We start from the raw sequence: 27,187 nt of genomic DNA, 5'->3' as shown, positions 1-27,187 counted from the left end.
GCTGTCCTGCCGGGAAGTCATGTGCAGAGACATGAGAATGCTTCTACTTAGCTCTTGTGGAGACGGGTCCAGGGGTGTCAGAAAGGATGTGGGGAGACCAGGTAGCAGCATAGGTGAGAGGTGCTGTTGCCAGCCGGGTATACTCAGGCTGAACCCCACTGTAACACAGACCCTTCTCGGTGATGCAAGTCTAGGGCAGTTGGGGCCATAAGAACTGGCTGCTGGTAAAAACAAGAAGAAATCTCCATGTGTCTCAGAGGAGCAGGGCAGCAGACACCAGCATGTCTCGATGGCATGCTGTCCTGAGGACAGGACTGGGGCATAGTGTGGTTTCTACTATTAACTGTGTTTTCTCATCAAATTGTTTAAAATTGACTCCTAACACGTCTCCTTTGTCCGCCTACTTCCTTCTTGGGACTTTTCTAAGTAGAGATGATGACTTTAAACCTGACACCATTCAAAGACAGTTACTACACATATTTTACACAAGGGGAAACGAAGACTCAGATGGGTTGATGGGTCTACGGTATTGTACCTGCCAGGAGCAGCCAAGCTACCCTTTGTCTCCCAGGCTGGCCCCAGAATCCATCCCCTTTGCCACCAACCTCGCAGCCCTCACTTTTTCTGTATACCACCCACACTAGCTTTTACTTGGTATGTTTTCCCAAACCACTCCCATGTGTAACTCACTTTCAAAGTAAGTTTTATTTTCCACCACAAGGAGGGGAACGTGCCCAAATAGCGGCATTGTTGGTTTGTTTTCAGATAGGGTTTTAGGTAGTCAGGCTGGTCTCCAATTCTTTACAGCATCGATGGTGACCTTAAAGTCTGGGTTCTATTGACTCGAGGTCCCACACTCTGGGATTACAGGTATGCATGACCACATACCATTTGTGTGGGGCTGGGGATTAAACCCGGGGTCTTGTCAGCTTAGGCAAGGACTCTACCCACGAAGCTACAGCCCCAGGCCCAGCACGTGGTTTTTAAAGAGATAATAGAGCTGTGTTATTCGATCCAAGCCAGATACTGCTTCCTGTGTGTTAGAGAGGCGTTCGAAGCAGATTGGTTCCAGGCTAAAGCTTTCTCGTTGATGTCACCTGAAGGATGGGCAGAGTAGAGAGGTACTCACTCTCCCCCTTCCAGTGTCAATGTTACTTATCACCACAACCCTGAACCAGCTAGCTCTCAGGTTATTGAATTAGAGTCAACACTAGGGGTGAAACTTGGGTTTTAGTTCATCATGTTGGAATAAAAGATGATGGTATGTCCAGAGAAATCCAAAGCAGTTTGCTGTGAGCAGAAGCAGGAGCTTACCATGTCCCTGACAGCTCTTTGTTATCTTCGGGGCATGCATTGGAGTCTGAAGCAGGCCCTGTGCTGCAGAAGGTTGTGTGTTCATTGCAATTATCATTTCAGTGTCTTAGCCAAGGTGCAGCATTCTGTGGTTACCCAGTTTGGCCCACAAGAAGGAACTGAAATTAACATAAGAAGCTGTGGTAGCAAGGGAGCATGGGCAAACTAGAGGGTATCCAAATACAGGATGTGAGCTGTGTGGGCTACATCGCTGTGGGGAATTTTCAGTTGGTCCCTTGCTTGCTTTCTTTGCATGCTGGCTGAGCTTGGTAGGCTCTGGGCTCCTAACTGATTAGGGAGGGATGCGGCTGCCTGCTTCCTACCTGGGCATCTGAGGACTCCCTTAGAGACGTCTGACACACCAGGAGGGGCAGCTGGACCACAGACATTGCTGCATCACTCTGCTCTCTACACCATGAGGTGCCTAGTTCCTGGCCCGTCTGGGTCTTACCTGCCGGAGTTGCAAGGTAAAGAGTGGGCCAGATACAATGGTTAAGACTGGAGCTTTCATAGGCACACTGAGGTCTTGGGTGGTTCCAGCATCCCTAACAGAGATTTAATCTGCACTCAGACTTCTGGGGTCCTCTGCTGGCAGCTCTCAGCACCACCAAGGTTTGGGGGTAGTCATCAGCACTACCAAGGTTTTGGGGTTATTTAGACTATCATCTCCTCCTCTTCCTCTTCCTTCTCCTCTTCCCTAAGGAGATTGAACCTAGAACCTTGTGCATGTTTGACAAGCTCTCTACCCTTGAGTTACATCTCAAGCCTACATCTGTCTTTGGGTAAACTGAGGTGTACCTCTATAGGAGACCTCCATCCAGTCCCTGGGATGCTTGGCACTCCCAAACTGTGATCAAGCCTGTGGTAGATGTAGTAAGCAAAGAGTCTCTGGCAAGTTCTATTCTCTCTAGTTTCCAAGTGGGTTTTGAGAGTGGGTACAGGTGGTGTTTAGTGTGGCAACTGCTTAGAAGACAGCGCGGTGGCCTTACCACCTAACTACACTCTTGGCTGCATCTGTGTTGCGCCTTTGAACCACCGACAGCCTCTTAGTTTCAGTTTTCCTCAGCCACCACACAGTGGGCTCAGGGGAATGTCTGTGTAGCAGGGTAATGGCGAGAATCAAGGGTTCAACAGCATCTGGTACCGTGAAGTACCAGAGGTCCCTAGTGTAATGTTGGTTAAAAAGGGGTGAGGTCCCTTTTCTCAGACTATCCTGAAATATGCTACCTAAATCATGAGTGTCCCAGCTCAGCTCCATGGCTATGCAGCTGGATGTTCTGGGTGGGAGAGAGAGAGGTCAGAGGCAAACTCGACTCAGTCCCTCAGCTGCAGATGAGGAAATCTGGGCTTGAGAAAGGGAAGTGACCTCTCTAAGGATGCATGCACTGGGGAAGAGTGGATCTAAGAGCTTTACGAGCAGATCTCAGGTCTAAACACCTCAAGGAGCAGCTTGCCTGTCTTTGTGGTTGGGCTGAGAAAGGGCGACATAGTGGGCCACCAGGGGTGTAGATGAGGTGGCTTGCAAACCAAACACCTACCTTGGAATTCAGCTCTAATGGCTTAAATCTGCAGTCCTCTCCTCCTGAGCAGGGACTGGTCTAAGTGAGATATGCCTGGAGAGAAGGGTCCTCTGGGAACATTCAGTCCCAGCAAACTTGGGCTGCATGTGGATGCTTCTGAGAAAGCACGAGGTGGATATCACTTTTCAGGGGAGGAGGTGTTCCTGCTTAGCTCTGCCTTTAGCCCAAAGCTGAAGGTGTAGATAGAAAGTGAAAGGTAAAAAGCGCCATAGATACTCCCTATTTGTGAGGTAGCTGCCAGAAGACTGCCCGCCCCAAGCTCCTAGGAGCCACGGAGTTGGCGTCAGGTAGATTACCGGCAGCACCCAGGAGCGCGGGGCACAGCCGCGGTAGGTCTCTCCAAGATCCCCTTTGCAGCCGCTAAAGTTAGGCTGGGAATCCGAGGCTCTGAGGCTGGCAACTATTTGCCAGCAGTCAGACAGCGGGCCGGAAAAGGTGTCCTAGAGAGACTTCTTGGATCCTGGACGGACTGTATGCAGGACCGGGGAGCAGGGAGCTGGGAACTGGGAGCTAGGAGTCAGAACCCCGAGGCTATGCGCAGAGCTAATGGTGAAGGCAGATGGCAGGACAGCTGCCCAAGAGTGTCTGTCTGCTGTTCTGGGACTCAAACGGGACTCAAACTGGGGGATTGGGAGGCTGGCGGGCGTGCACTCTATCAGTCCCCAACATCTACGGAGAGCGCAGGGACCTTGGACCAGGTGCTGCCCTTCACTGGATGCCCTTCATTCGCATGTTGGGACAGACCACTTTTGACTCTGGAGTCTGGGTACAGGGTCCTTCTTGTGAGGACTTGGCACAGAGACAGCATAGGGTGCACTTATTTGACCATCTAGGGGGAGAGGTGGAGGCATCCACCTTATTTTGTCACATCCCTTAAGGAGAGTTGCTGAGTGCTGACAGCGGTGGGTAGAGCTCTCCTGGGGACCCAGGCAGTGAGAACTGTAGCCACTGTGCCTAACTTTGAATGGTACCCTAACCATGAACCTCCTCCTATAATGCCCTACGGCTTCTTGGACACTCCAGGCCTCACACACCTATACCCCACAATGTGGCTTTCTTCCTATCAATGTTTGGAGTGCCTCACTTCCGAGCAAAGTCTTACCTCTGTGTTTCCAAATAAAATAAATACAACTTCTCAGGCAGATTACGAAATTGGGATTTTCCTCCTCTGTAGCCTGGAGTAGCCAAAGAGCGTCCCCTTCCGACTACAAAATCTGCTTTCCCAGAGGCTCGAAGGTGGGTGAGGAGGAGCATCCAGAGATGACTGAACAGGAGGTTCCAGTAGCCCAAGCTTTGGAAATCTTCTGGGAGGCCGTTGATGACAGGTCCCAGGGCCACAGGGTCCTCAGACCCACTCAAGGTCCTTGGCTCCGTCCAGGTCCAGGCCCTGTTCTCCAGTTGCAGGCCCTGGGCACCAAGCCCCAGCTTCTGTCCTCCGCATGTTCCCTGATTGCAGAGCCTGGGAACTTGGGTTAAACCACCTCTCCTCAGCGATTCTCATTAGTTTCAAGGAGAGGCACTAATGTGTGGCCACCTCTTTACTATCTATGTGATCTGTGGAAACTGAGTCCAGAGAAGTGATCTTTGTTATAGTTTTTAAAGACATGTTAATGTACTCACATATGTTAATCTACTTTTTACATATAATCAAGTAATACATAATAATTTTATATACACATAACCTATAATGGCATATATTGTAACACTTACTGATTAATATGTTTATATTTCATTTTGTTTTGCCAAAGACCATATAGCAAGCTGTTGAGCTTAGTCAGGACTTGAACCCAGATCTCATGAAAACCCTGTCTACTGACTGAGTAGCTGATGTGAATTTCCATGAATGCTGGTGGGTTCCGAGCAGGCTGTTCTTGGTAATACATCAAAGACAGTCTGAGGGGACAGAGGTTTTATTCTGCTTTGCTGGCAGGCAGCATCTTTCTTTCCTGGCCATTCAAGGCAATAGTGTTTTCATAAAATCATGGTAAAAATATGCAGCATACATTTACTATTGAGCATGTTCATAGTGTTCTGGAACCATTGCTGTCTCTCTTTCTAGAACTTTCTACCCTCTAAGATGGTAACTCTGGACACTAAAGCAGTAACTCCCCCTCTCCTGGTTCTTGGTGACTTGCACTCTACCATCTAGTTCCCTGGTTCTGACTGCTCTAAGTGCTTTGTAATTGTGGTTATTCAGTGTCCTGCCTCTTGTGTCTGGCTTCCGCTGTTAGCACAGCTCAGGGTTCATCCCTGCTGCACTCCCAGTCTGAACACAATGGCAGAGAATATTCTAACAGGGAGGTCATGTGGTGTGTGCCCAGACAGTGTTGGTGGGACTCCGCTTGTGTCAGCCTGTGAATGATTTCTTGTTTTGTTTTTTGTTGTGTTGGCAGTTGTTTGAGTTATAATTTTGAGACCTTGGGGTATCAGGTTCTCTGAAACCCAAGCTGGCAATCTCCTGCCTCTGCCTCACCAAAGTTCGGACATTACAAGTGTACACCACCATGCCCAGTAGCCTATGGTCTATTTGTAATGTTGCTACCTTTACATATTGATTTCAAAGAATCTGTTTGGCTACTTGCTTTTGATTTTGAAAAGCTATTTCAAAGAAGGAGGAGGAGGAAGAAGAAGAGGAGGAGGAGGAGGAGGAAGAAAAAGAGGAGGAGAGAGAGAGAGAGAGAGAGAGAGAGAGAGAGAGAGAGAGAGAGAGAGGCTATTTCTAGAGTACTGGGGTCACAAATGTGAGCCATCATACCCAGCTAGATTTCTTTCTTTTATTTAGTTTCACATTTGCTAATTTGTTTGGTTGTGTAGGGTAGGGAGGCTAAAACCACGGCATGCCTGTGCGGGTCATAGGATATCCTGTGGGAGTCAATTCTCTCCTTCCAGGGTGTAGGTCCTGGAGATCCCCTTTACTGGCTGAGTCATCTCTACCGCCCAAGGATCTTTTTGTAAAAGAAGTGTATTTGAGCCACACACATGAGTAACTCCAGCACACAGAAGGCTCACTGAGACCCTTACATAAACAAATAAAGACCATGCCCAACAGTCTGGTGTAGTGGCTCACGCTTTTAATCCAGGTCTTGGGTAGCAGTGGCAGGTGTGTCTCTGAGAGTTCAAGGCCAGCCTGGTCTATTTAGTGAGTTCCAAGACAACCAAGATTAAATAGTGAGACCATATCTCAAAATACTACTACTGCTGCCACTACTGCTATTACTACTAAAACAATAATAATAGCCCAAACAATAAACCCCACATTTCTGTTTCTTCAAAATATTAGTATACAGAAGACACTAAGGTCTTGTCAAAACAACAGTCCAGGCAGGTCAGGTGATAGAGCTAGAGGAAAGAAAGATGAAGCCGGGGAGAAATCCAGGAAGTCTGATGAGAAACTTTCAAAAAGGAGCCCAGAGGAATAGGAGAAGTGTCCGATCTGCCCTTGAGGTTTCCAGCTGAGGGGAAGAATGGAAACCAGGACAGAATGTGAAAAACACTGCAGAATCAGAGTCGCACTGGAGGCTGCTGGTCAAGGGGATAGACTCGTGACCCTGGAAGTAAAACCTCCCTTTAAAATTTTTAATTAGTTTTAATTATGCATAGGTGTGTGTGCATGTGGGCATGAGCATGTGACTGTAGGTGACTGCAGAGGCCAGAGGCATTTGATGCTCTGGAGCTGGAGTTTCAGAGAGCTGTGAGTGACCTGACATGGGTGCTGGGATCCAAACTCGAGCCCTCTGCACGAGGAACAAGTGCCCCTAACCACTGGGCTACCTCTTCAACCCCAGCCTCACTTGCTCTTCAGCATCAGTGGGGAGCAAGCATGAGGTGAGGAACATAGTGGGGGATGCTGGATTTTAAATGTGGATTGCTGCCAGGTAGAGTCAGTGCGCGCTGGTAACCAACACTTGAGAGGCTGAAGCAAGGAGATCAAGTCCCAGGCCAGCCTGGGATGCACAGGAAAACCCTATCTCAGAAGCAAAACAAAAAGTAACTCCCAAGGAAGCCATATACAAAAACCAAGGCCTGGTGCTCAGCTCAGTGATACAACTCTTGTCTGGTATACACAGGACTCTAGATTCCCTGCCCCCGCCACAAGGGGAAGGGGTTGGGATTTCGTAATTGTTGTGTTTTATAAAAGATAAAAGGAAGCCAGGGATATGTTTGGTAGAGGCATGGCATGGTGAAGTGGAGGCGGTCCCTCTACAGGGTCCATGTTGAAGCATCCCTTCCCCCTGAGGTACCAGCCATAGACTGGTATAGTATAGAATAGAGTTTAGTAGAGTACAGTACAATACAGTACAGAATAGAGTTTATTTAGGGTATGGAGAAGGGAGTTGAGGAAGTAGAGACAGAGAAAGGCAGAAACAGAGAGAGAGAATAAATGAGTAGAGGCCAACCATGAACACGTGGAGAGAGAGTGGGGGATGGGGGGGAGAGAAGGGGCATAGAGGGAAGAGCGTAAGAGACTAAGGAGGGGGCAAGCAGCCCCTTTTATAGTGAGTCAGGCGTACCTGGCTATTGCCAGGTAACTGTGAGACAGAGCTTAGAAGAAATGCTAACAGTAATTACATCCTGAGAGGGAGAGACGCATATTAAATGACAGGAAATCGGTGCCAAACTCTCAGGATGATGCTTTCAGACTTGTCAGGCATCAAAGCTCAAAGAGGACCCCAACCACCAGAAAGCATCCCACCAGGTGCCAGGTATGTCAGGGCACATCTGTAATCTGTCACTTGGTAGGCTGAGGCAGAAGGATGGCTGTGAATTCTAGACCAGACTGGCATAGAACATAGCCTGACCCTGTCTTTTAAAACAAAAACGAACAGTCAAATAGCAAAACTCACAAAAAGTGAAGATCCTGGGCTCGCCTGCAGAGCCTGTGCTAGGTATGTTGCATGCGTGACCCCTGCCCTTGGATATTTGTGGAAGGCCAAGGCTGAGACCACCGAGTTGGCCCAGAACCCACTATATGCCAAATTCTCAGTACAAAGGAGACTTATGTATCCTGGAAGAGACAAGCAATGGCAGGGGGTGGGGGCTGCCTCTAGATTGGGCAAAGACAACAGCAGGTGTCTCTGCATAAGTAGTTTTTAAGGAGAAAAAGAGGAAGTCTGTGTTAGCTAAATCTTGATTGGATATATTAGTCCGTGTAGCCAAATAATGCACTTTGATTGCTAGCCTCAGGAATGGGTTAGGCATAAGGGAGTAAATGGCCAAATAAGGGAATGGACTTTGGTGGCTTTCTTTAGGAGTGTAATCTAATGGTTCAACAAGAAAGAGGGAATCAGGGAGGGCAAGACCTGCTGATGCCGTGCTAGCCACTCTCAGGCTTGTTAGAGCCCTTCACTGGGACATCCTCGGATCTCCACCACAAACTCCCCGAAAGCAGGGCCACTCGTAATTCACATCAGGCTTAAGACTGGAGCTTTGGACCCTGTTTTGCAAAATTGCAGCCATAGGACCCTCCCTCTCTCTGCTCAACATCTGGCGTGGGTTCCTTTCTAAGAAAAATACGCTCCATTTTCTTTCCAAGCCGCTGACCTCGGCCTCAGGAATGTTGGGACGTGTTGGGCTGCCTGGAGCTAGGAAGGTTATAGAAAGGTGCTGGTGACTCTGCTCCTCTCGTTGCTCCTCTTCCTCCTGTCCTTGATCCCAGATACCTGCCATGTACCAGTACCCGTGAAGGCTGCGTTTGTCCCATTTGTGGACCAAGATCTTCCAAGTTGTGGCTCAGTGGGTGTTTCCATTCAGGGCTCAGAGCACAGGTGGAGGAGGCTTAGCTATAGCAACCACAATGGTGTCTTTTGTGGGATTCCATATGATTTGCAGGTATATTCAGAAAACAAATTTCAAAAAATTATCAGAGGTGAGGCCGTCATGGAACCCAGCACTGAGCTGGGAAATGTCCATATCAAGGCTGTCTGCCCTGGTTGGAGGGAGAGCTTAGCTGCAGTGAACTCACGATGCAGATCATAGCCAATCCCCTAGGGAGCCTAGAACTGACTCTCAGCAATGTCTCACGTTAAAGTGAGGAGACAAGAAGACCTTTGAGCCCTGTGTGGGCCTCTGCTTGGGTCAGCCACCACTGGTGTCACAGTTGGGTGCAGCTAAGTTAACCTTAATGCTGGGAAGATCAAGAGTGGGATTGGACACCTGTCAGGGGCCTTCCTGGCGTATCTAAGCGTGACAGAGAGTGTCATGTGGCAAGATAGAGTCAGTGCACTGCTCAGGGCAGTTCCTCTTTCGGAAGGCTGCTAACCCATCTTGAATATCTCATCCTAGTGACCTATTCTAACCTTACTTTCTCCACCTCTGAGTGCCAGCAAGCTAAGGTTAGGAGACCAGCACATGAATTCTGAAAGACATCATCTGGAGACGTGGTGTGGCTTTGGTTATTCCAAGGGAGAACTATTGGGAACTACAGGGTGCTGGTCAACCCACACGCTGTCCTATAGGGTGGATCTGAATGGTACTCCAGCATCAGCACAGGCTGACTGCACCGAGTCAGAGCACACCGGGCAGCACTTGAGCTGTTGTGTGAGATGGTTGTTGGTGTTTGTGTGTTCATTTACTGTCTGTCTGTCTGTCTGTCTGTCTGTCTGTCTGTCTGTCATCTATCAATCTATCATCTATCTATCTATCATCTATCATAAATATATATGTATATTTGTTTATTCTGTCTCTCCTCTCTTTTCTTCCCTCTTCCTTTTTCTTTCTTATTTCTCTTTTCATTCTTCTTTCTTCTTTCCTTCTTTCTTCCCTCCCTTCTTTTTTCTTATTTGCTTTTCTTTTCTTTTAAAATATGTGTGCTTGTATGTGTGGCAGAGATCAACCTTGAGTGTCACTCCTCAGGAGCTATCTACCTTCATTTTTGAGATAGTGTATCTTGCTGGAATCTTGGTCTCACTGATAAGGCTAGGTAGCTGGCTAGTATGCTCCAGAGACCGTCTGTCTATCTCTGTCTCCCCAGGGTAACACCATGCTCAGGTTTGTTGTTGTTGTTGATGGTGATGTTGATGATGATTTTCTCTCTCTCTCTCTCTCTCTCTCTCTCTCTCTCTCTCTCTCTCCCCCCCCCCGTGTGTGTGTGTGTATGTGTGTGTGTGTGTGTGTGTTATGGTGTCTGTATGTGCATGCAGATTCGAGAGTAGCATTGTGTATATCTTATTATTTTAGCAAGGTCTCTCACTGAACCTGGAGGTCATTAATTAGCTATACCGACTGACCAATGAGTTCTGGCAATCTGCCTGAACCCCTGCCCAAGTACTATGAATAAGACACACACGTCCTTGTTTTTTATGTGTCCTTCGGAATCCAAACTCAGGCCTGAGCTCTTACAAGGCATGTTACTGACTCAGCCATCTTACTAGCCTTAGTCTTCTTTAGTTAGTTTGTTTGCTTGCTTTTTAAAAAAATGTTTTTAATAGTTGCAGCAATATTTAACAGAAGCTGCAGAGATGTTTTTCTTATTTACTATGTCCATGACATAGTCTCCTCAGCTGCTGCCTTTCAGTCTGCAGTAACACCTCATCATCACTTGACATTCAAAGTCTAAAGTTTAGGCTCTGTCTTGGTAGGATGCATCCCATGTGTTTGGACAGGTTGTAATGATGTGTCCTGCTTATAACAGCAGTGTCTTCCGGGTGGATTCACTGCCCTGTAAACTGCAGCTCTACACCGGTTCATTCCTGTCTCTGCCAGCCTCTGGCAACCATCAGACCCCTCTTGCTTTTCCTGAATGATGTGAAGTTAGAACTGTACAAGCTGGGTTGATGTCTTTCGTGCAGAAAAGTTGTGTGGAATAGTTCTGTTTGTCTTTGTCTTGCAGACCTAGGGACAGAACTCAGGGCCTCTTCCAGGTTGAGCCACTCCTCTATACACCCCAACCCTGTTTTTACTTTGTTGTACAAGCCCAGACTGGCCTTGAACCTCAATCTTCCTGCTGCCACTCAAAACCTATCACAGGATTCTTCCATCAGGCTTGGATCTCAGTTTTGCTGCTGTTGCTTTATGTGTTTGAGACAGGGTCTCACTACAAAGCCTAGGTTGCCCTCAAAATCATGATCCTCCTGCCCCAGGTTCTTTAGCAGCTGGGATTGCAGACCTGTATGATCATACCCAGCTACAACTGTGTGTTTAGAGTGCTGTGTGAAGCCCCTCTGAGGGAGAAAGAGGTTCCGGGCTCCTCCATGCCCTTTCAGCTGACAACCTTTTCTCACTTGTTAAAGGATCTGGAATTCTTGTAAAATGTCACCTGAAAGCCACTGTTCTACTACAGCTCTCTTATTTAACAGATGACAGACCTAGGAAAGGGAGACAGGAAGGGACTTTCCCAGAGTCACACACTCTGCCAGAGCAAAGTGACTCTTGTATTAATCCTGTGATACTGGACTGTTGTGAACTTAGCTGCCCCCATGTCTGGGCTACCCTGGGTTCTTCTGCCCCACCTCCACCATGGAAAAGCCCTGTGGCTTGCTGCCAGGGACCAAAGCCAAATCTAGTTCCAGTTTTTCTAATTACTGTGTCTTCCCATAAACTGGCTAGCTGCTTTGAACCCAGGAGAGCTAGGGAGCTGGGACAGAAACGCCAAGATGGTTGAGGGTACTATGACACAGAGAACAAGCTTGGGAATAGGCTGAGGACAACCATAGGGTGATTTCATCTCAGATCCCTTAACCACCTTCCCCCAATGAGCTGCAGTGGGAGCCCAGCACCACACAGCTGCAATCCTGGTGTTCCCAGTGCCAACCCTGTGTCCTCAGGTAGTCCCCTCACAACTTCAAGCATCTCACTCTCACTGCCCCATCCCAGTGACCCTGTATCCTGAGCTATGTCTTGATGCAGGCCAAGCCAGAAGGACTTGAGACAGCCTTCAAGGCAAGAGGTGGAAACCAGGAGCTGAAGAAGCCATAACTGTGAGAAGTATTGGCCAGGAGCAGACAGTTGGGAACTGGAGCTGTTGTATAGAAACATTATGATGGCCATGTGCACAAACGTTGTGTGCACTTGCACTCAAATGCACTTACTAGCTTGGGAAACAAAACCACTAATATCATGGATCTGATTCAAGCCCCAGTTTTGAAGCCATACTTCAACCTGCCATTCATAGCGGCAACCTGGGGTCAAACAAGAATCGTATCTCCAGATGTTCCTGATGTGGAGCTTCTCATACACAGGTCTTCCACTCTTCCTCCTTTAAAGGAAGTGCCCAGACCTCCCATTGTCTTCCAGATTCCAAAGTCCCTCAGCAATGCTTTCCATGGTGTGTGTGTGTGTGTGTGTGTGTGTGTGTATGAGTGCACACTGGGGATGAAACCAAAGATCTTTCACATGCTAGGCAAGATCACGACCATTGAGCAACACTCTAGCCCGGTCCCTCAATATTACATACATCCCCCAGTTCCCTTCTGTCCCTTGTGATCACCTGAAGCCCCTGAAGGAAGTGAAAGTCTTCACTGAGACTAGCAGTTTCTGCTAGCCTCCTCTGTGCATGTTCCTGAGCTGCTCACTCTGAGGACACACAAAGCCAGAGAGTTACTTCCTTCTTTGTCTATGGCACTCGCCTCCTCCTGCCCAGGCCTAAGTCTTCATCTCCTTCCATGAGCTATTGGACCAGAACCTCCCTCCCTGCTGTTGTATTTTATAGAAAAGAAAGAGCCAAGGGTATGTTTGATAGAACCAGGTATGATGAGGTGGGAGAGGGTGCCTCTGCAGGCCCATACTGAGGCATCCCTTTCCCCTGAGGTACCAGCCACATGACAGGTATAGTATGGAAATAGAGTTTATTTGGGGCATGGGAAAGGAGAAGAAAGAGAGAGAGAGAGAGAGAGAGAGAGAGAGAGAGAGAGAGAGAGAGAAGAGTGGGAGTAGAGGCTGGCTAGGAACACATAGAGCGAAGGGGGATGGGGGAAAGGGGAAAGAGGGAGAAAGGGTTCAGAGAGAGAAAGGACAGAGAGTAGGAGAGTAAGAGAGTGAGGAGGGGGTGAACAGTCTCTTTTATAGTAAGACAGGCATGCCTGGCTGTTGCCAAGTAACTGGGACAGAGCCTAGAAAGAATAACACCCCCACCTCTGGCTTTGACAACTTACAGGGTGTTCATTTAAAACAAACTATACTGGGCTGGAGAGGTGTCTCTGGTGTTAGTGGTGCTTGCTGCCCTTCCAGAGGATCAGAGTTCCGTTCCTGCCAGCTACATCAAGCTGCTCACAACTGCCTGTAACTCCAGCCGCAGGAGCTACCACACCCTCTTCTGACACGTGTGGGAACTTCGCTCACATGCACAGACACAAACACATACACATAGATATCATTTTTCTTCACATGCTGAAACACAGCAGCAGCTACCGGCACCATGGAGCTGCCTGCCAAGACTTTGACTTTTATGCTGACCTTTTTCAGACATCTTGGGATCTTTAAATTTGTTGAGCACTTCAGCTCACAGCATGACCATTAACCCAATCGAAACAAAAGGAACCCCACAAAACCCAAACCCTCTACTGAAGTGTGTAGTGGGGACAGAAATCTCCCCAAAGGACTAACGGTGGAAAGTGTCGGAGATGTCTTCTCAAATGGGTGTGGAAGCCTCTGGGGAAGGGTAGTTTGCAGAAGGCCTTCACCCAGTCACCAAAAAGGCACCCCACCTCAATGTGCACAGACTCGGAAGAGGAAACTGTCTTGTCACCTGCGACTTCATTTCTCAAATGGCAGCAGAGGATGTGGCCCTGCCTTCATTACCCTAATCTGGTTCTTCATCTGAGACAGGAACATAATTAGCTAAGGGAAGCTGGAGGGTGACACATGTGAAGCTTGGCAAACAATTCTAGGAAGTCGGGCTGTGTGTAGGGAGAGCCTGGTGTGTGCCGCAGGCTTGGGGTGTGGCACCATGTTAGTTATTTATCTCACTGCTGTGAGGAAGAACTTGACAGAAGTAACTTAAGGAAGCACTGATTTTGGCTCACAGTTTGAAAATGCAGGCCATTGTGTGAGGAAGGCCTGGTGACAGAGATGGGAGGCAGACATCACACTGCATATGCTCTCAGGAAGCAGAGACAGAGAAGAATCGTGATGCTCAGCTCATATTCAGGATGGGTCTTCCCACCTCGATCAACGAAATCTAGAAACTCCCTCAAAGATATGGCTACAGGGTAGGGAAGTTCAGTGGACAGGGTCTTTGCTCATCCCCATATGGCTTGAGCCCCATGGGCTCGGGCAGCTAAAGAGGACACTTCTTCATATTGGGGGTGAGCATGGTCATCTCTGCTTCCCATCCATTTCAGAACCGCTGGCAGAGGAGAAGGAAGGTCTATTTGAGAGACTTATGAATCAGTTCCAAAGCAAGTGGAAACATAGGAAGCATGGCCGTGGAGGCATTGGGAAATCCCAAGCTGAGAGCTGAGGAGACCAGGGCATGAGTGGAAGTGGGTGCACATTCTGGTGAGAAGATCCAGTCTGGGAGCGAAGAGACCCTTCTCTGATGTCTCCCCAGCATGGGGAGCTTTCTTTGACTGGAGGCTTCCATGTGACTGTCACATGGCACAGAGCCACCCTTGGCCTTTCAAGGTTCCACAGGAACACTCCCTCCCCATGCTCCAGAAAACGGATGCTTAGAGAGGATAAGTCACTTGCCTAAGGCCTCACAGATGGGACTCAAACGCTCCTCTAGTGTCCGGAGCCCTGCTGTTTATATCCTCAGGTTCCTCCCACCCCCAGCCCTCAGCAGCAGTGGAAGTTCATTCTCTGTCATTTCCTACCATCCAATGACATATCTGAGTGTATCTCTCCTCCCAGGCCATAGTCTGTGTGCCACCATGGAACTGGGGCCTCCAGAGGGCAGCTACTTGGAGCTCCTTAACAGTGATGCCGACCCCTTACACCTCTACCACCTCTATGACCAGATGGACCTGGCTGGGGAGGAGGAGATCGAACTCAGCTCAGGTGGGCCTTGTTCCCTGGAACCTCTCTTGACCTTCTCAGTTCTTCTGCTGGCATCACAGTTAGCAAGCTGGAGAAAAGCACTGGCTGCCCGTCAGAACCATGGACACCTCCTGGGCCCTTGCTAATTGTGCTGACCTTCTGCTGAGGCTGTCACCCTCCTTCCTCACTACCCCTCCTCTCAGAAACCCAAGCTTCACCCTATGGGCTTTCCCCCTTGCAGAGCCAGACATGGACACCATCAACTGCGACCAGTTCAGCAAGCTGTTACAGGACATGGAAATGGATGAAGAGACCCGGGAGGCCTATGCCAACATCGGTAAGGAGGCAGCAGAGGCCAGAGAAAGGACCAAGAAGAATTCTCTTTCATTAATTTCACTAAATCCTTCCCACCAAAATCACAGCTAGGGTCAGCAACTTGGGCTGGAAAGGAGGGGACATGGAGGAAAAGGAAGAAGAGGAGGAGGAGGAGGAGGAGGAGGAGGAGGAGGAGGAGGAGGAGGAGGAGAAAGAAGAGGAGGAAGAAGAGGAGGAGGAGAAGGAAGGGAAAGACTAAAGGGATGCTGGCCCCTTCTCTAATGGCTACCAAGCCAACCATGTCCCTTTATGGTACTTCCCTTACTTTTTTTCCGTTTCTTTATGCTTTTTGCTTGTTAGGTTTGCTTTGTTTTGTTTTTGATACAAGGTCTTTTGTAGCCCAGGCTGTCCTGGAACTATGTATCCCAGGCCAGTCTCATGGCAGTGCTCTAGCCTCGGCCTTCCAAGTGTGGGATCACAGGCACGCACCACTCCAGATGTACACTTCCAGTTCGTTCTGCTCTTCTTTTCCACAAAGCCCACACCACATCCCCTTCCCCAGCACCTAAGCCAATGAGCTGCCATTGCAGCCGCTGACGCTTGCAACACATTAGTGGTTACACCTGTAGGACCACACTGACACCTTGGGGGCAGCTGATGAAGTCTGTGATGTGAGAATCCTCTGTTCACAGAGGAGGAAACTGAGGTGGAGAGCGATGAAGTGGCCTCAAGGCTGAGTTAAATGGCAGATCTGAAATCCCACGCCAAGGCGTCTGCATTTGCAAGCCCTGACTTAAACACAAAAAAGACGTGCCCGAAATTGAGCAATTTGACAAGGCATGTCTAGCCTTAAAAAGAGATGCAGGGCCAGCAGGGTAGCTCCATGCAGTAATAGCAGTTGCCATCAAGCCTGAGGAACTGAATTTAGGCCCCAGGAATCAGGTAGTGGAAAAATAGACTCCTGCCAGTTGTCCCTATGATCTCTACACACATTTCATGGCACTGGTGCATAGAAGTGTACACACTCACACACATACACTCTCACACACACATGAGTATACACACTCAGTCACATATACACACTCACACATATGAGTACACACACACTCACACACATTCACACAGACATGCACACTCATACACATGAGTACACACATACTCACAAACATGAATATACACACAATTACACACACACACTCATACTCACACACACACATCACTACACACACCCACACACACATGAATACACATACACAGACACATACACACACACACACACTCACACACTCATATCCACATGAGTACACACACACACACACACACACACACAAAACACACTGATACATAGTGAGTTCCAGGCCATGCAAATGTCTTCCTGCTTCATTTAATTTACCATTATGTATGGGTGCCTACAGGTATGGAGTGCTTTAAACATACTTCTAGCCTTCCTGACTCCTGCCCACCTCTGGATAGTACCCACTATTTGTTCTCTTCATTCAAATGAGGAAACAGGAACCAGAAACATTAAGTGACCAGCCCAAGGCCATCTAGCAAAGGGAGCTAGTGGAGAATAAAGACAGAATTTGAATTCAACCCCAGTGCCAGCATTACTGTTCTGCTTTGCACTGTATGATGGCAGATGTCTTCATGGGCACACACTTTGCTCATCTACTAAAACAGAAAGCACATGAAAAGCAGTGTTTGTTCATTCATTCAAAGTACACTCAGTAACCTTTATAGAGACCCTACTGTGCACCGGCCCAGAAGGTTCTTGGCCTGAGGCTAGACACACAGCAAGAATTCAGAGAGCCCTTTGTTTGGTTGGTTTTGGTTTTTGGTTTTAAGATAGGATCTCTCTACATAACCCTGGCTGTCCTGGAACTCTGTAGACCAGGCTGGCCTCGAACTAAGAAATCTTCCTGCCTCTGAGGCATGTACCACCACCGCCTCCTTGGGAACCCTTTGACTGACTGTATGCTTCCTCAACTGGCAGCGGAACTGGATCAGTACGTGTTCCAGGATACCCAGCTGGAGGGCCTGAGCAAGGACCTCTTCAGTAAGTCGGGGGAAGTTGATCTAGGCTCATCCTTAATTCCTTCCTGACCTAATGAAATGGCTGACAGCCACACCTTCTCACAGGAAGGACAGTAGTGGCTTTACCAGGGATTCTGTGATTGTGTGATCCACATCACATCTCTGGTGTTTCTCCAAAGTAGAGCACATTGGAGCAGAGGAAGGCTTTGGTGAGAACACAGAGGTCTCCGTGGAAGCAGGACAGAAGCCTCAGAAGAGACGTGAGTGAGCCCCTCCTTGACCCAGCCTGTCCTTCCTCAGATCGGGTCCTTCCTTCCTTCTGTCTGCAGCCTGCTGTGTCCCAGTTGTCTCCATTTAGCGCCATCTGCCTCCCCACACAGCCCCATGCCACAGCTCCTTAGGAGGAAGTGCACCGCTCTAGAGCCCCGGAGGGTCTATGTGGGATGCTTTGATTCCTGTTCCTCAATGACTGAGCCCTGCTTCCCTCTGGGTCTCTGAGGAATATCTCTTTAAGCAATGGGTAAGGCCTCAGGCAGGACTGGGCTGGAATCCTGAATCTGCTGTTTGCAGGCTGTGTTACCTTCACTAGGTACCTACACCCCTCTGAGCCTCCTGCCCTGTCTCCTGCCTCCTTAGTCTGTCCTCATCTGGTGGCCATTGGTGCTTTCCCGTGCAGATTAGGACATCCCTGCCTCGCTGACCCTCTAGTTGTCATAAGACACATTCTGAGAGGCCTGTATGGCCTGTTCATCCTCCTCTTCTGGCTCATCACAGTGGGACACTACTTTGGCAGCCTACCCCACTGTTCCTGAAGTGCGTTTTTCTCTCCCTTACCATAGTTAGGTCCTTCAAAGCCATTAGCTCACTTCATCCAGGAAGCCCTCCCTGACCACACATCCACATAAAGTCACTGTTGTATTTATGCTTATTTCTCTTTTTTTAATGTATTTATTTTATGTCTATGGACATTTTGCCTACATGTGTGTCTGTGTATCACATGAGTGTTTGGTGCCTGCAGAGGCTGAAAGAGAACATGAGATCCCCAGAGACAAGAGTTACAGATTGTTGTGAGCCATCATATGGATCCCGGGAATTGAACTCAGGTCTTGTGAGAGAGCAGATGGTGCTCTTAAGCACTGAGCTATCTCTCCTGTGTGTGTGTGTGTGTGTGTGTGTGTGTGTCCAGGCCTTTTGCATGCCAGGAAAAAATTCTACATTAAACTGCATCCCCAGGCCCTGTATGTTTATTTACTGGTGGGCATAAGAATCTGGCTTGTGCTATAAACATCTAAAGTCCTAAGAATAGACAATGGCTGAGTTTGCATCCACTCCCCTTTCTGGCCTTAGCATCTCTCCCTGAAGGCAGTTTGTGTCCATCACTCTCTTTGAGCCTTGTTGTTATACTCCATTCACTTGTTCCACCCCCACATGCACACTCACACCCACACACATGAGCATACACACATCAACATACATATTAACACATACTTATACATACACACAGTGCATAGACACGTGCACATAAGCATATACACACAAACATATGCACATATATACAAATGCACACATGCATATGCACACACTATTTCACTCTTTGCCCGCTGCCACACTTACAAATACACACAGTGCATAGACACGTGTACATAAGTGTATACACACAAACATATGCACATACATACAAATGCACACATGCATATGCACACACTATTTCACTCTTTGCCCTCTGCCATGTCTGGGAGGGCATTTCTAGATTGCTGCTGGACAACACAAGGGTCTGTCTGCAGATCCCCCCTCCGTCTTCTCCTCTCTCCTTCTTCCCTTCCTCCCTCTACACTGAGCTAAGGCAAGAGTCCCTCTGTGAGAATACCCCTCACTTGGATTCCACGGTTGATATTGGGATCTATTTGGCTTCAGCTGCTCCACCCATTGGTAGATTCCTTGGTCCATCTACCCATCTCCTTTGGGTGCCTTGCCAGTAAATTACAGCCTATGATTCCCTTTGCTCCATGCATCCTGGCTCTTTCACATCTGACCCAAGCTGCAGAGGAAGTATTACAGCTCTCTGGGAAGCTATGGGGGCAACCTGGGCAGAGCCCAGAGCAGTTGGCTGCAGTAGTTTTGTAGCTCTAGTTTCCCCTGGCCTGTGACTCTGCCTCTTCCCTACTCTCGCCTACCTGCCAAGATGCCTTATAGCTAAGACTTGGGCTCAAGCCCCTGAACTTGCCAGCACCTTGAGGTGTAGGGAAGAAGTGGACACAGTTTCTCAATTCCTCAAGCAAGGTCACATAGCCTGCTGGGACCCAAGAAATCTCCATGGCTGGGGACATCCCAACCCAGGGCCACTGATCACAGGGTTCTCTTTGCAGGCTTCCCAGAAGAGCATGCTATGGACTCAAAGCACAGGAAGCTAGGTGAGATGGGCAGGTGGTTCTAAGGGTCCCATTTAGGGGTGCACAGGCACCCCTCAAATGCAGCACAAGCCAGCATTGAACACCAGGGCTCAGGGTTGGAGTAGTTCAGAGGCAGAGTGTGACTACTATGAAGGAGACCCTGGTCGAATTCTAGCATCATGGGAGAAGGAGGAAAGGAGGGAAGGAGGGAGGCAGGAAGTGGGGTGAGAGAAGAGGAGAGAATGGAACATCCCCACTGAGGAAATTCCACTGCCACCCCTGCCCACTTGTCACCCCTTATGTCTCTGTCAGCCACACTGGCTGGTGAGCTAGGGACACTGCTATAGGCAGGACAGGTTCAGCTGCTGCTCCTGGAGAAATGAATGCCCTTTCAGAGGGAGTTGGTCTCTCACTCCACATTACTAACAATAGTACAAAGATGGGTGCTGTGCACAGTTCCCCTCACTGCCTCTGTCTCCTGCAGTGCCCCCCTGTAGGACCTCACTGAACTATTTGGATCTCTCCACTGGGCACATTCAGATCTTCACCACTCTGCCCCAGGGACTCTGGCAAATCTCAGGGCCTGGTGCAGGGCTCTCCAGTTTCTTAATCTACCACGGTGAGTGTGGGAGCCCAGCATTGAAACTGACTGCCACGCCTTCCTCCCTCACCCCTGCCCTTGTTCTCTCCCATTGCAGACACTGGCAACCGTGACATAGCACCTAGTCAGAAAGCCTCTCTCCCCAAACCTTTCTCTATCTTCGTTTCTCCCCCCAAAAATAAAAAGTACGGGAGTGTCTCTAAGGTGGTCTGCCTATGTGACCGGTCTTGTAGCCTTGTCTGTGTTATTATTTCCTTTCCCCTCAGTTTTTAGGCATTAAAAATATTTTAGTTTATTTTAATTGTATTTGTGCACGCACACATCAGAATGCATGACGGCAATGCTTGAAGAAGCCAGGGGTGACAGATCTCTCTGGAGTGGGAGTTACAGGCCGTTATGAGCAGCCTGACATGGATGCTGAGATCCAAATCAGAATCACTGGGAAAGTGCATGTTTTTAGTCACTGTGCCATCTCTCCAGCCCTTAAAAACAAAACAAAACAAAAAACTAACAAACCCCTCATTTTTATTTTTAAACTCTGACATTTGTAATACTCATTACTCAGCCAAACAATAAGAGACTGGAGACTTAACTGTCTCCTCCAGTGTGCTGGGATGAAGTTTACTGTGCATCTGTGCACAGCTCTCTCTAATTGCCTTGCTTTCTGATCAGTTAAATGTTGATCCACCATAGAGACGCTGCCAATAAGCACTGGGAAGACTTGGCTGGGATTTAAGGGATGAGGTGGGGACATTTCCACTCAAGTCCATGGCCTCCTTAGACAAGGGTTTCCCAGAAGCAAGGGGGCAACTTCTAACATGTAGGGAAATGAGCACTGCCCATACAGTGGGGGTGCCAGGGAGCAGCTTCTTTGAGCACCCTGTGTCCACTTCACATGGGGATAGGATGCAACTCAGACTTCCCTCCCCAGTTTCAGCCTGGATGCCTTCAATGGGAGGTTCCCTCTCTCCCCAAACTCAGCAAGCACTCACCTCGAGAGCAATAAAAGATCATTTATTCCAAAGCCAGATATAAGTGACCACAGCTAGGAACACAGAGTCAGAGTGCCTCAAATGCCATATTCCAACATGGAGACAGCTCAATGACCGTTTTATAGTAACAGGACAAAGGAAGTTGTAAGTCAAGGTATCTTGCAAATACATTGAAACCTCAGCATTATATAAAGATGGGTGCCTCCACTGGCATCCATGCTATCTAACAGCATTCTTCGCCTTTGGGTTGGTGGAAATAGCATCTGGTACATTCCAAAAAGGATTTTTACCTGAAGTCTTAAGGATGCCAGTCTTAAACACAGAGGTGGGCAATTAATGTTTGCAGGGTGGGTGCTAAAGATTCCCCAAGACAATTTGGTTCTGAACCTGCAACCTTCCAGCTCTCCACAGACAGAGAGGTCCTAACAGATGAAACCCCAGAGCACTTCTGGATGTGTTCCTAATGGTTATATCTTCTTATCTTTGGTGTAGGTGAGATGCCCCAGGTCAACCAAGTACTCTCTTCAAGCAGCCCCACTGTCCCCAGTCTCCCCGAGGCCCCAGATAGGCCTGGCTCTGCCAGCCCCTTCGCACCATCCGCAGCTGACCTGCCCAGCATGCCCGAACCTGCGCTGACCTGTCGAGTAAATGAAACAGGTGAGCCTGGGGCCCTGACAGAGGCATTGGAAACAGGCCCTGGGGAAGGAGATTTCTCAGACAGTCAGAGCTGCCTGAGGACATGGGCAAGCCACGCCCATGGATGACTGACCTTGAGGGTGGCTGTGTGAGGACTGGAGCCGATAGTGTGACTGAGGGTATGTCCATCCAAGCAGAACCACAAGCCACATCCTCCTGTTGATCCTTAGGGTATGAAAACAGACTCTTCTGAAACTGAAAGCCTAGGCTTTACTTACATAGCATGTTTTTGAATGTTGCTTTTCTTTGTTTGGAGTGAGGTCTTGCTATATAGCCCTAACTGACCTGTGATTCGATATATGCCTATTAGGTTGACTATAAACTTGCAGAATTTCTCCTATCTAACCCCCCGAGAGCTGGGATTATACATATTACAATGTCTGGCTTACCATATCTTTAAACATTGGTTTAAATTTTGTTTTAAAGTACAGCTAGCTAAACTGGAGATATCAGATAATCTTGGGCAGCTTTCTTTACCCTGGTCTTGGAGCTCAGGCTTGTGGTTCTGCCCTCTGCATGCCCTACCACTTGGAGGAGTTTGTGGGTACTCCCCAGACTCTAACTTGACACTTCTCCATCCTCAGAGGACACTACATCCCCCTCCTCATGCCAAGAAGGTCCTGAGTCTCCTATCAAGTTTCCAAATTGGCCAGGTGAGTGACAGTAGGCCCCCTGTCCTGGAGACCTGACATGAGAGTTCAAAAGGCACGCCGTTCATTCATGCAGTGCCTTGTTGTGGGCTCACTTGCTCATTCATTTGCTATTTAACCCATTCATGGATCATCCCATTGATTTCCCCATTGATTAACATCTGTTCTGCCATTGGAGCAGCGGTACACAGGCCATAAGTCCCTTCCCCTGGGAGGCACCGTGGGAACTGACCTTGCATTTGTGAGGGAGACAGTGGAAAGGGAAAGCCAGTGTGTGAGTGGAGGAAGTTAAGTGAGGAACAGAACAATGGAGGACGTCAGCTATTGGAGAATAGCTAGGCCTGGGTGCTCCCACAGAGTGCAGCCCTAGGCTTCGTACTGTCCCGGGGTCACTTCTGCTTCACAGATGAACTAGCCTGAGGCAGAGCAGGCCATACAGGAATGAGGAGCGGCCACACAAATGGAGGAGTCAAACTTTGAACTCAAACATATGGGCTCCCGAGTCTCAACCTTTTGAGTTTTTTGTTGGCTGGTTGTTTTTTGTTTTTTTGTTGTTGCTGTTGACACTGTTTGTTTGTTTGTTTGTTTTGAGATGGACTTTCACTATTTGACTCACACCCTTGAACTGACTCTGTAACTCAGGCTGGCCTCACACTCACATCCCTTACTTTACTGTCTCAGCCTCTGGAGTACTAAGATTACAGGTGTGCAACACAGTGCCCACTACCTTCATCTCTCCTTCCCTCCTTCCTTCCCTCCTTCCCTCCTTCCTTCCTTCCTTCCCCCCTTCCTTCCTTCCCTCCTTCCTTCCCTCCCTCTCTCCTTCCTTCCTACCTCCTTCCTTCATTTATTTATTCCTTTCTTCTGTTTTCTTTCTTTCTTTCCAACTTGCTATGTAGCTGAGGATATCTTTGAACTTCAATCTTCCTGCCTCTACCTCCCAAGTCCTGGGATTACAGGCCTGCACCATGGACCACCAGAGGACCATGGGCACCAGAGTACCACTTGGGTTTCTGGTTATGAAACCCAGGGCGACATACACAGTAGGCAAGCACTCTGTCAACAGTTGCAACCTCACTAGCCCCACTGTATTTTTTTTAAAGGCTTCAAATCACATTTGATTGCTTGATTGTTTAGTGTGTGTGTGTGTGTGTGTGTGTGTGTGTGTTTTCCAGGCTCCACATATGAAAGGAAACATGTGATATATGCCTTCCTAAGCCTGGTTCATCTCACTTAACATGCTGAATCCACAAATAACCAACTCCCCTCCCAAACCCCATAGGGATGAGTGGCCCAGCCTAGTGAGTAACTGAAGGGTTACGGCAGGTCATAGAGGGGCTGGGAAGCAGTTCGGTGGCAGATAACATGCCCTGGGTTTTATCCACAGTAGACATCCCCCTGTCCTCTGGGAGAGCAGGAGGGTGTGCATGAATGACTGAGTTGGCAGTGAGCAGCTGTGAGCTGTAGATGGAAAACCTGGTGAGCAGGGCAGCTCTGGTCTCACCTTCCCCATCCCCTCACTCTGCTAACACTCTGAGTCACTCTGGCTTTTGTAGAGTCTGTGGAGCAGTTTCAGCACTCCCTACAGGACAAGTACCAGGCATCGTCCGAGAGCTCAAGTGGTCCTCTGGTGCCCATGGAGTTGGTGCGAGCCAGGTTGGAAAGAGGCAGCAACAAGAGTCAGGAAAGGGAGCTGGCCACTCCAGACTGGACAGAGCGCCAGATAGCCCATGGTGGTCTGGCCGAGGTACTTCAGGTTGTCGGTGACTGCAAGCGACCACGAGAGACACAGGTGGTCGCTGTGCTGGGCAAGGCTGGCCAGGGCAAGAGCCACTGGGCCAGGACAGTGAGTCACACTTGGGCACGTGGCCAGTTGCCACAATATGATTTTGTCTTCTATGTCCCCTGTCATTGCTTGGATTGTCCTGGGAACACCTACCACCTGCGGGATCTGCTCTGTCCCCCAAGCCTGCAGCCACTGGCCATGGATGACGAGGTCTATGATTACATTGTGAGGCATCCGGACCGTGTTCTGCTCATTCTAGATGCTTTTGAGGAGCTAGAAGCCCAAGATGGCCTCTTGCATGGATCCTGTGGACCTCTGTCCCCAGAACCCTGCTCCCTCCGGGGACTGCTGGCTGGGATCTTCCAGCGGAAGCTTCTACGAGGCTGCACCCTGCTCCTCACAGCCCGGCCCCGGGGCCGCCTGGCTCAGAGCCTGAGCAAGGCAGATGCCATCTTTGAGGTGCCCAGTTTCTCTACTAAACAGGCCCAGACTTACGTGAGGCACTACTTTGAGGACTCAGGGATGGCAGGGAATCAAGACAAGGCTCTGGGCCTCCTGGAGGTCCAGCCTTTTCTCCTCACCCATAGTCACAGCCCTGTTCTGTGCAGTGCTGTGTGCCAGCTCTCCAAGGCCCTGCTAGAACAGGGCACAGAGGCCCAGCTACCTTGTACACTTACAGGACTCTATGTTGGCCTGCTAGGCCCTGCAGCTCGGAACAGTCCTCCTGGAGCCTTAGTTGAGTTGGCCAAGCTGGCCTGGGAGCTGGGACGAAGACACCAAAGCACCTTGCAAGAAACCCAGTTTCCATCAGTGGAGGTGAAAACCTGGGCAGTGACTCAAGGCTTGCTGCAGCCAACCCTGGGGACTGCAGAGGCCCAACTGGCCTTCTCCAGTTTTCTGCTTCAGTGTTTTCTGGGTGCTGTGTGGCTGGCACTGTGCAATGAAATCAAAGACAAGGAGCTGCCTCAGTACCTGGCCTTGACCCCGAGGAAGAAGAGACCCTATGACAACTGGCTGGAGGGGGTACCCCGCTTTCTGGTTGGATTGGTTTTCCAGCCTCGTGCCCACTGCCTGGGAGCTCTGGTGGAGCCTGCAGTGGCTGCAGTGGCGGACAGGAAACGGAAGGTTCTTACCAGGTACCTGAAGCGCCTGAAGCTGGGGACGCTTCAGGCTGGCAGGTTGCTGGAGCTGCTACACTGTGCCCATGAAACACAGGAACCTGGTATTTGGGAGTATGTTGCACACCAGCTCCCTGGGTACCTCTCCTTCCTGGGCACACGGCTCACCCCCCCAGATGTGTATGTCCTGGGCAGGGCCTTGGAGACAGCCAGCCGGGACTTCTCCTTGGACCTTCGTCAGACTGGCATTGAGCCCTCTGGACTGGGAAACCTCGTGGGACTCAGCTGTGTCACCAGTTTCAGGTGTGGGCAGGGCACAGGGCAGACATGGACTATAACTTTGGGGACCCCTATTCCATGGGTATAGCATCAGATGGTACAGAATAGTCCCCTCCAATTATAAGATGACAGTACTGAGGATCAGAGAAAGGTAACCACTGCCACTAGCCATGCAGCCTGTGGGGGGAGTGTCATTCTGCTAGCCAATATTTAAATACCTGCAGTGTGCCTGGCACTGCAACACATCTAGAATCTCAGCCTAGCCTGAATTTAGATTGGTTTCATCCTTCGGTCACCAGAGTGTGACACCATTTTCTCAGGCTCAGAGACACAGCCCCTCTTAGCTTCTCTGCCTCTGGTCTTTCCTGTTTTGCTGTTCTTTGAATTCAAGCAGCAGAGCAATCTTCCTAGAATGTGAATCTGGTCAGATTCCAGTGCTGCTTGTGGTCCTGCGAGGACTCTCTGCACCTCTCAGGATAGGGATCTAGGCTCTTTCATTCAGCTCAGCCAAGTCCGTTTTGCAGGATGCTTGAGCACTTCAGGGTAATCTCCAGAACAGTTCCTCCCACATTCCTGACAAACCCAGTTTACTTAAGTTAGAAGGCCTGCCACAGCTGTACCCAGAATTTAGCACTGAGCTTCCTGGCATCCAGAGTAAAAAGTGTCCCTTTTCAAGAAAGGTGAACCAGTAAGGGCTGACATGGTCATGGAAGAAGGAGATCAAGTTAAGAAAAGTATCTCAGGAGGTGGGAGGTCCCTCTGTAGAGCCCTACCCCCTTGTGATCTCACCTTGCTGCTGTGCCTGGGTCTGAGGCCTTCCTTCCACAGGGCCTCCTTGAGTGATACAATGGCATTATGGGAGTCACTACAGCAGCAGGGAGAACCCCAGCTACTCCAGACAGCAGAGAAAAAGTTCACCATTGAGCCATTTAAGGCCAGATCTCCAAAGGATGTGGAAGAGCTGGACAGCCTCGTGCGGACCCAGAGGTGAGGAGGCAAGGGGTTGGAGGTAGGTCAGTCTGTGCAGGCAAGCTACATCTGTAACATGCACGTCCTGACTACTGAGCTGCCCAATGCCCTGACTTGGCATGGCCACCCAGGTCCTCTACTGCAGTCCCACCCAGGTCATTCTAAGCATGACACCCTGTACCAGGCCCTTCACAACTGAAGCCATGGGGATAACAAGGAGACTGTCTGCATCTGCTAACTGGTGGGACCCTCCTAGCCCCTCAGGCAGTCAAAGACCCAGTGCCAGCATCATAACAGAGCCAAGGTGCAGAGGAAAGGACACAAGGACAAGGACAGCATTGTCTAAGACCTACGTGCTGCTGAACGCTTTCTTCACATCTCTCCATGAATCAGACACAGATACTTCCCTGGGATATTCTGCCTCTCTGCCTCTGTCTTTGTGTCTCTGTCTCTGTGTCTGTCTCTGTCTCTGTGTCTGTCTCTGTGTCCCTGTCTCTGTCTCTGTGTCTCT

General features: G+C 49.3%; 1 protein-coding gene across 6 annotated transcripts in view; it reads left to right on the top strand.

The window, feature by feature from the left end:
- Ciita (class II major histocompatibility complex transactivator) overlaps nucleotides 1-27,187 on the top strand; it is a 50,064-nt gene that overhangs the window by 5,244 nt on the left and 17,633 nt on the right. For 3 of the 6 annotated variants that reach the window (XM_028778362.1, XM_028778359.1, XM_028778360.1), the window contains exons 2-11: nucleotides 14,721-14,867; nucleotides 15,088-15,183; nucleotides 17,155-17,217; nucleotides 17,375-17,455; nucleotides 19,562-19,606; nucleotides 20,070-20,204; nucleotides 21,671-21,835; nucleotides 22,459-22,527; nucleotides 24,081-25,731; nucleotides 26,536-26,694. In XM_028778362.1, the coding sequence (XP_028634195.1) occupies nucleotides 14,721-14,867; nucleotides 15,088-15,183; nucleotides 17,155-17,217; nucleotides 17,375-17,455; nucleotides 19,562-19,606; nucleotides 20,070-20,204; nucleotides 21,671-21,835; nucleotides 22,459-22,527; nucleotides 24,081-25,731; nucleotides 26,536-26,694 (2,611 nt within the window). Of the gene's footprint in view, nucleotides 1-1,628; nucleotides 1,821-12,420; nucleotides 12,597-14,720; nucleotides 14,868-15,087; nucleotides 15,184-17,154; nucleotides 17,218-17,374; nucleotides 17,456-19,561; nucleotides 19,607-20,069; nucleotides 20,205-21,670; nucleotides 21,836-22,458; nucleotides 22,528-24,080; nucleotides 25,732-26,535; nucleotides 26,695-27,187 lie in introns of those variants that run through there. The other 3 variants (XM_028778364.1, XM_028778363.1, XM_028778361.1) reach the window with 3 other exon arrangements.

This window comes from Grammomys surdaster, unplaced genomic scaffold (assembly GCF_004785775.1).
Source record: "Grammomys surdaster isolate TR1022 unplaced genomic scaffold, NIH_TR_1.0 334, whole genome shotgun sequence".
In the NCBI taxonomy this organism is placed as follows: Eukaryota; Metazoa; Chordata; class Mammalia; order Rodentia; family Muridae; genus Grammomys; species Grammomys surdaster.
This window is presented reverse-complemented; position numbering and strand designations above follow the sequence as displayed.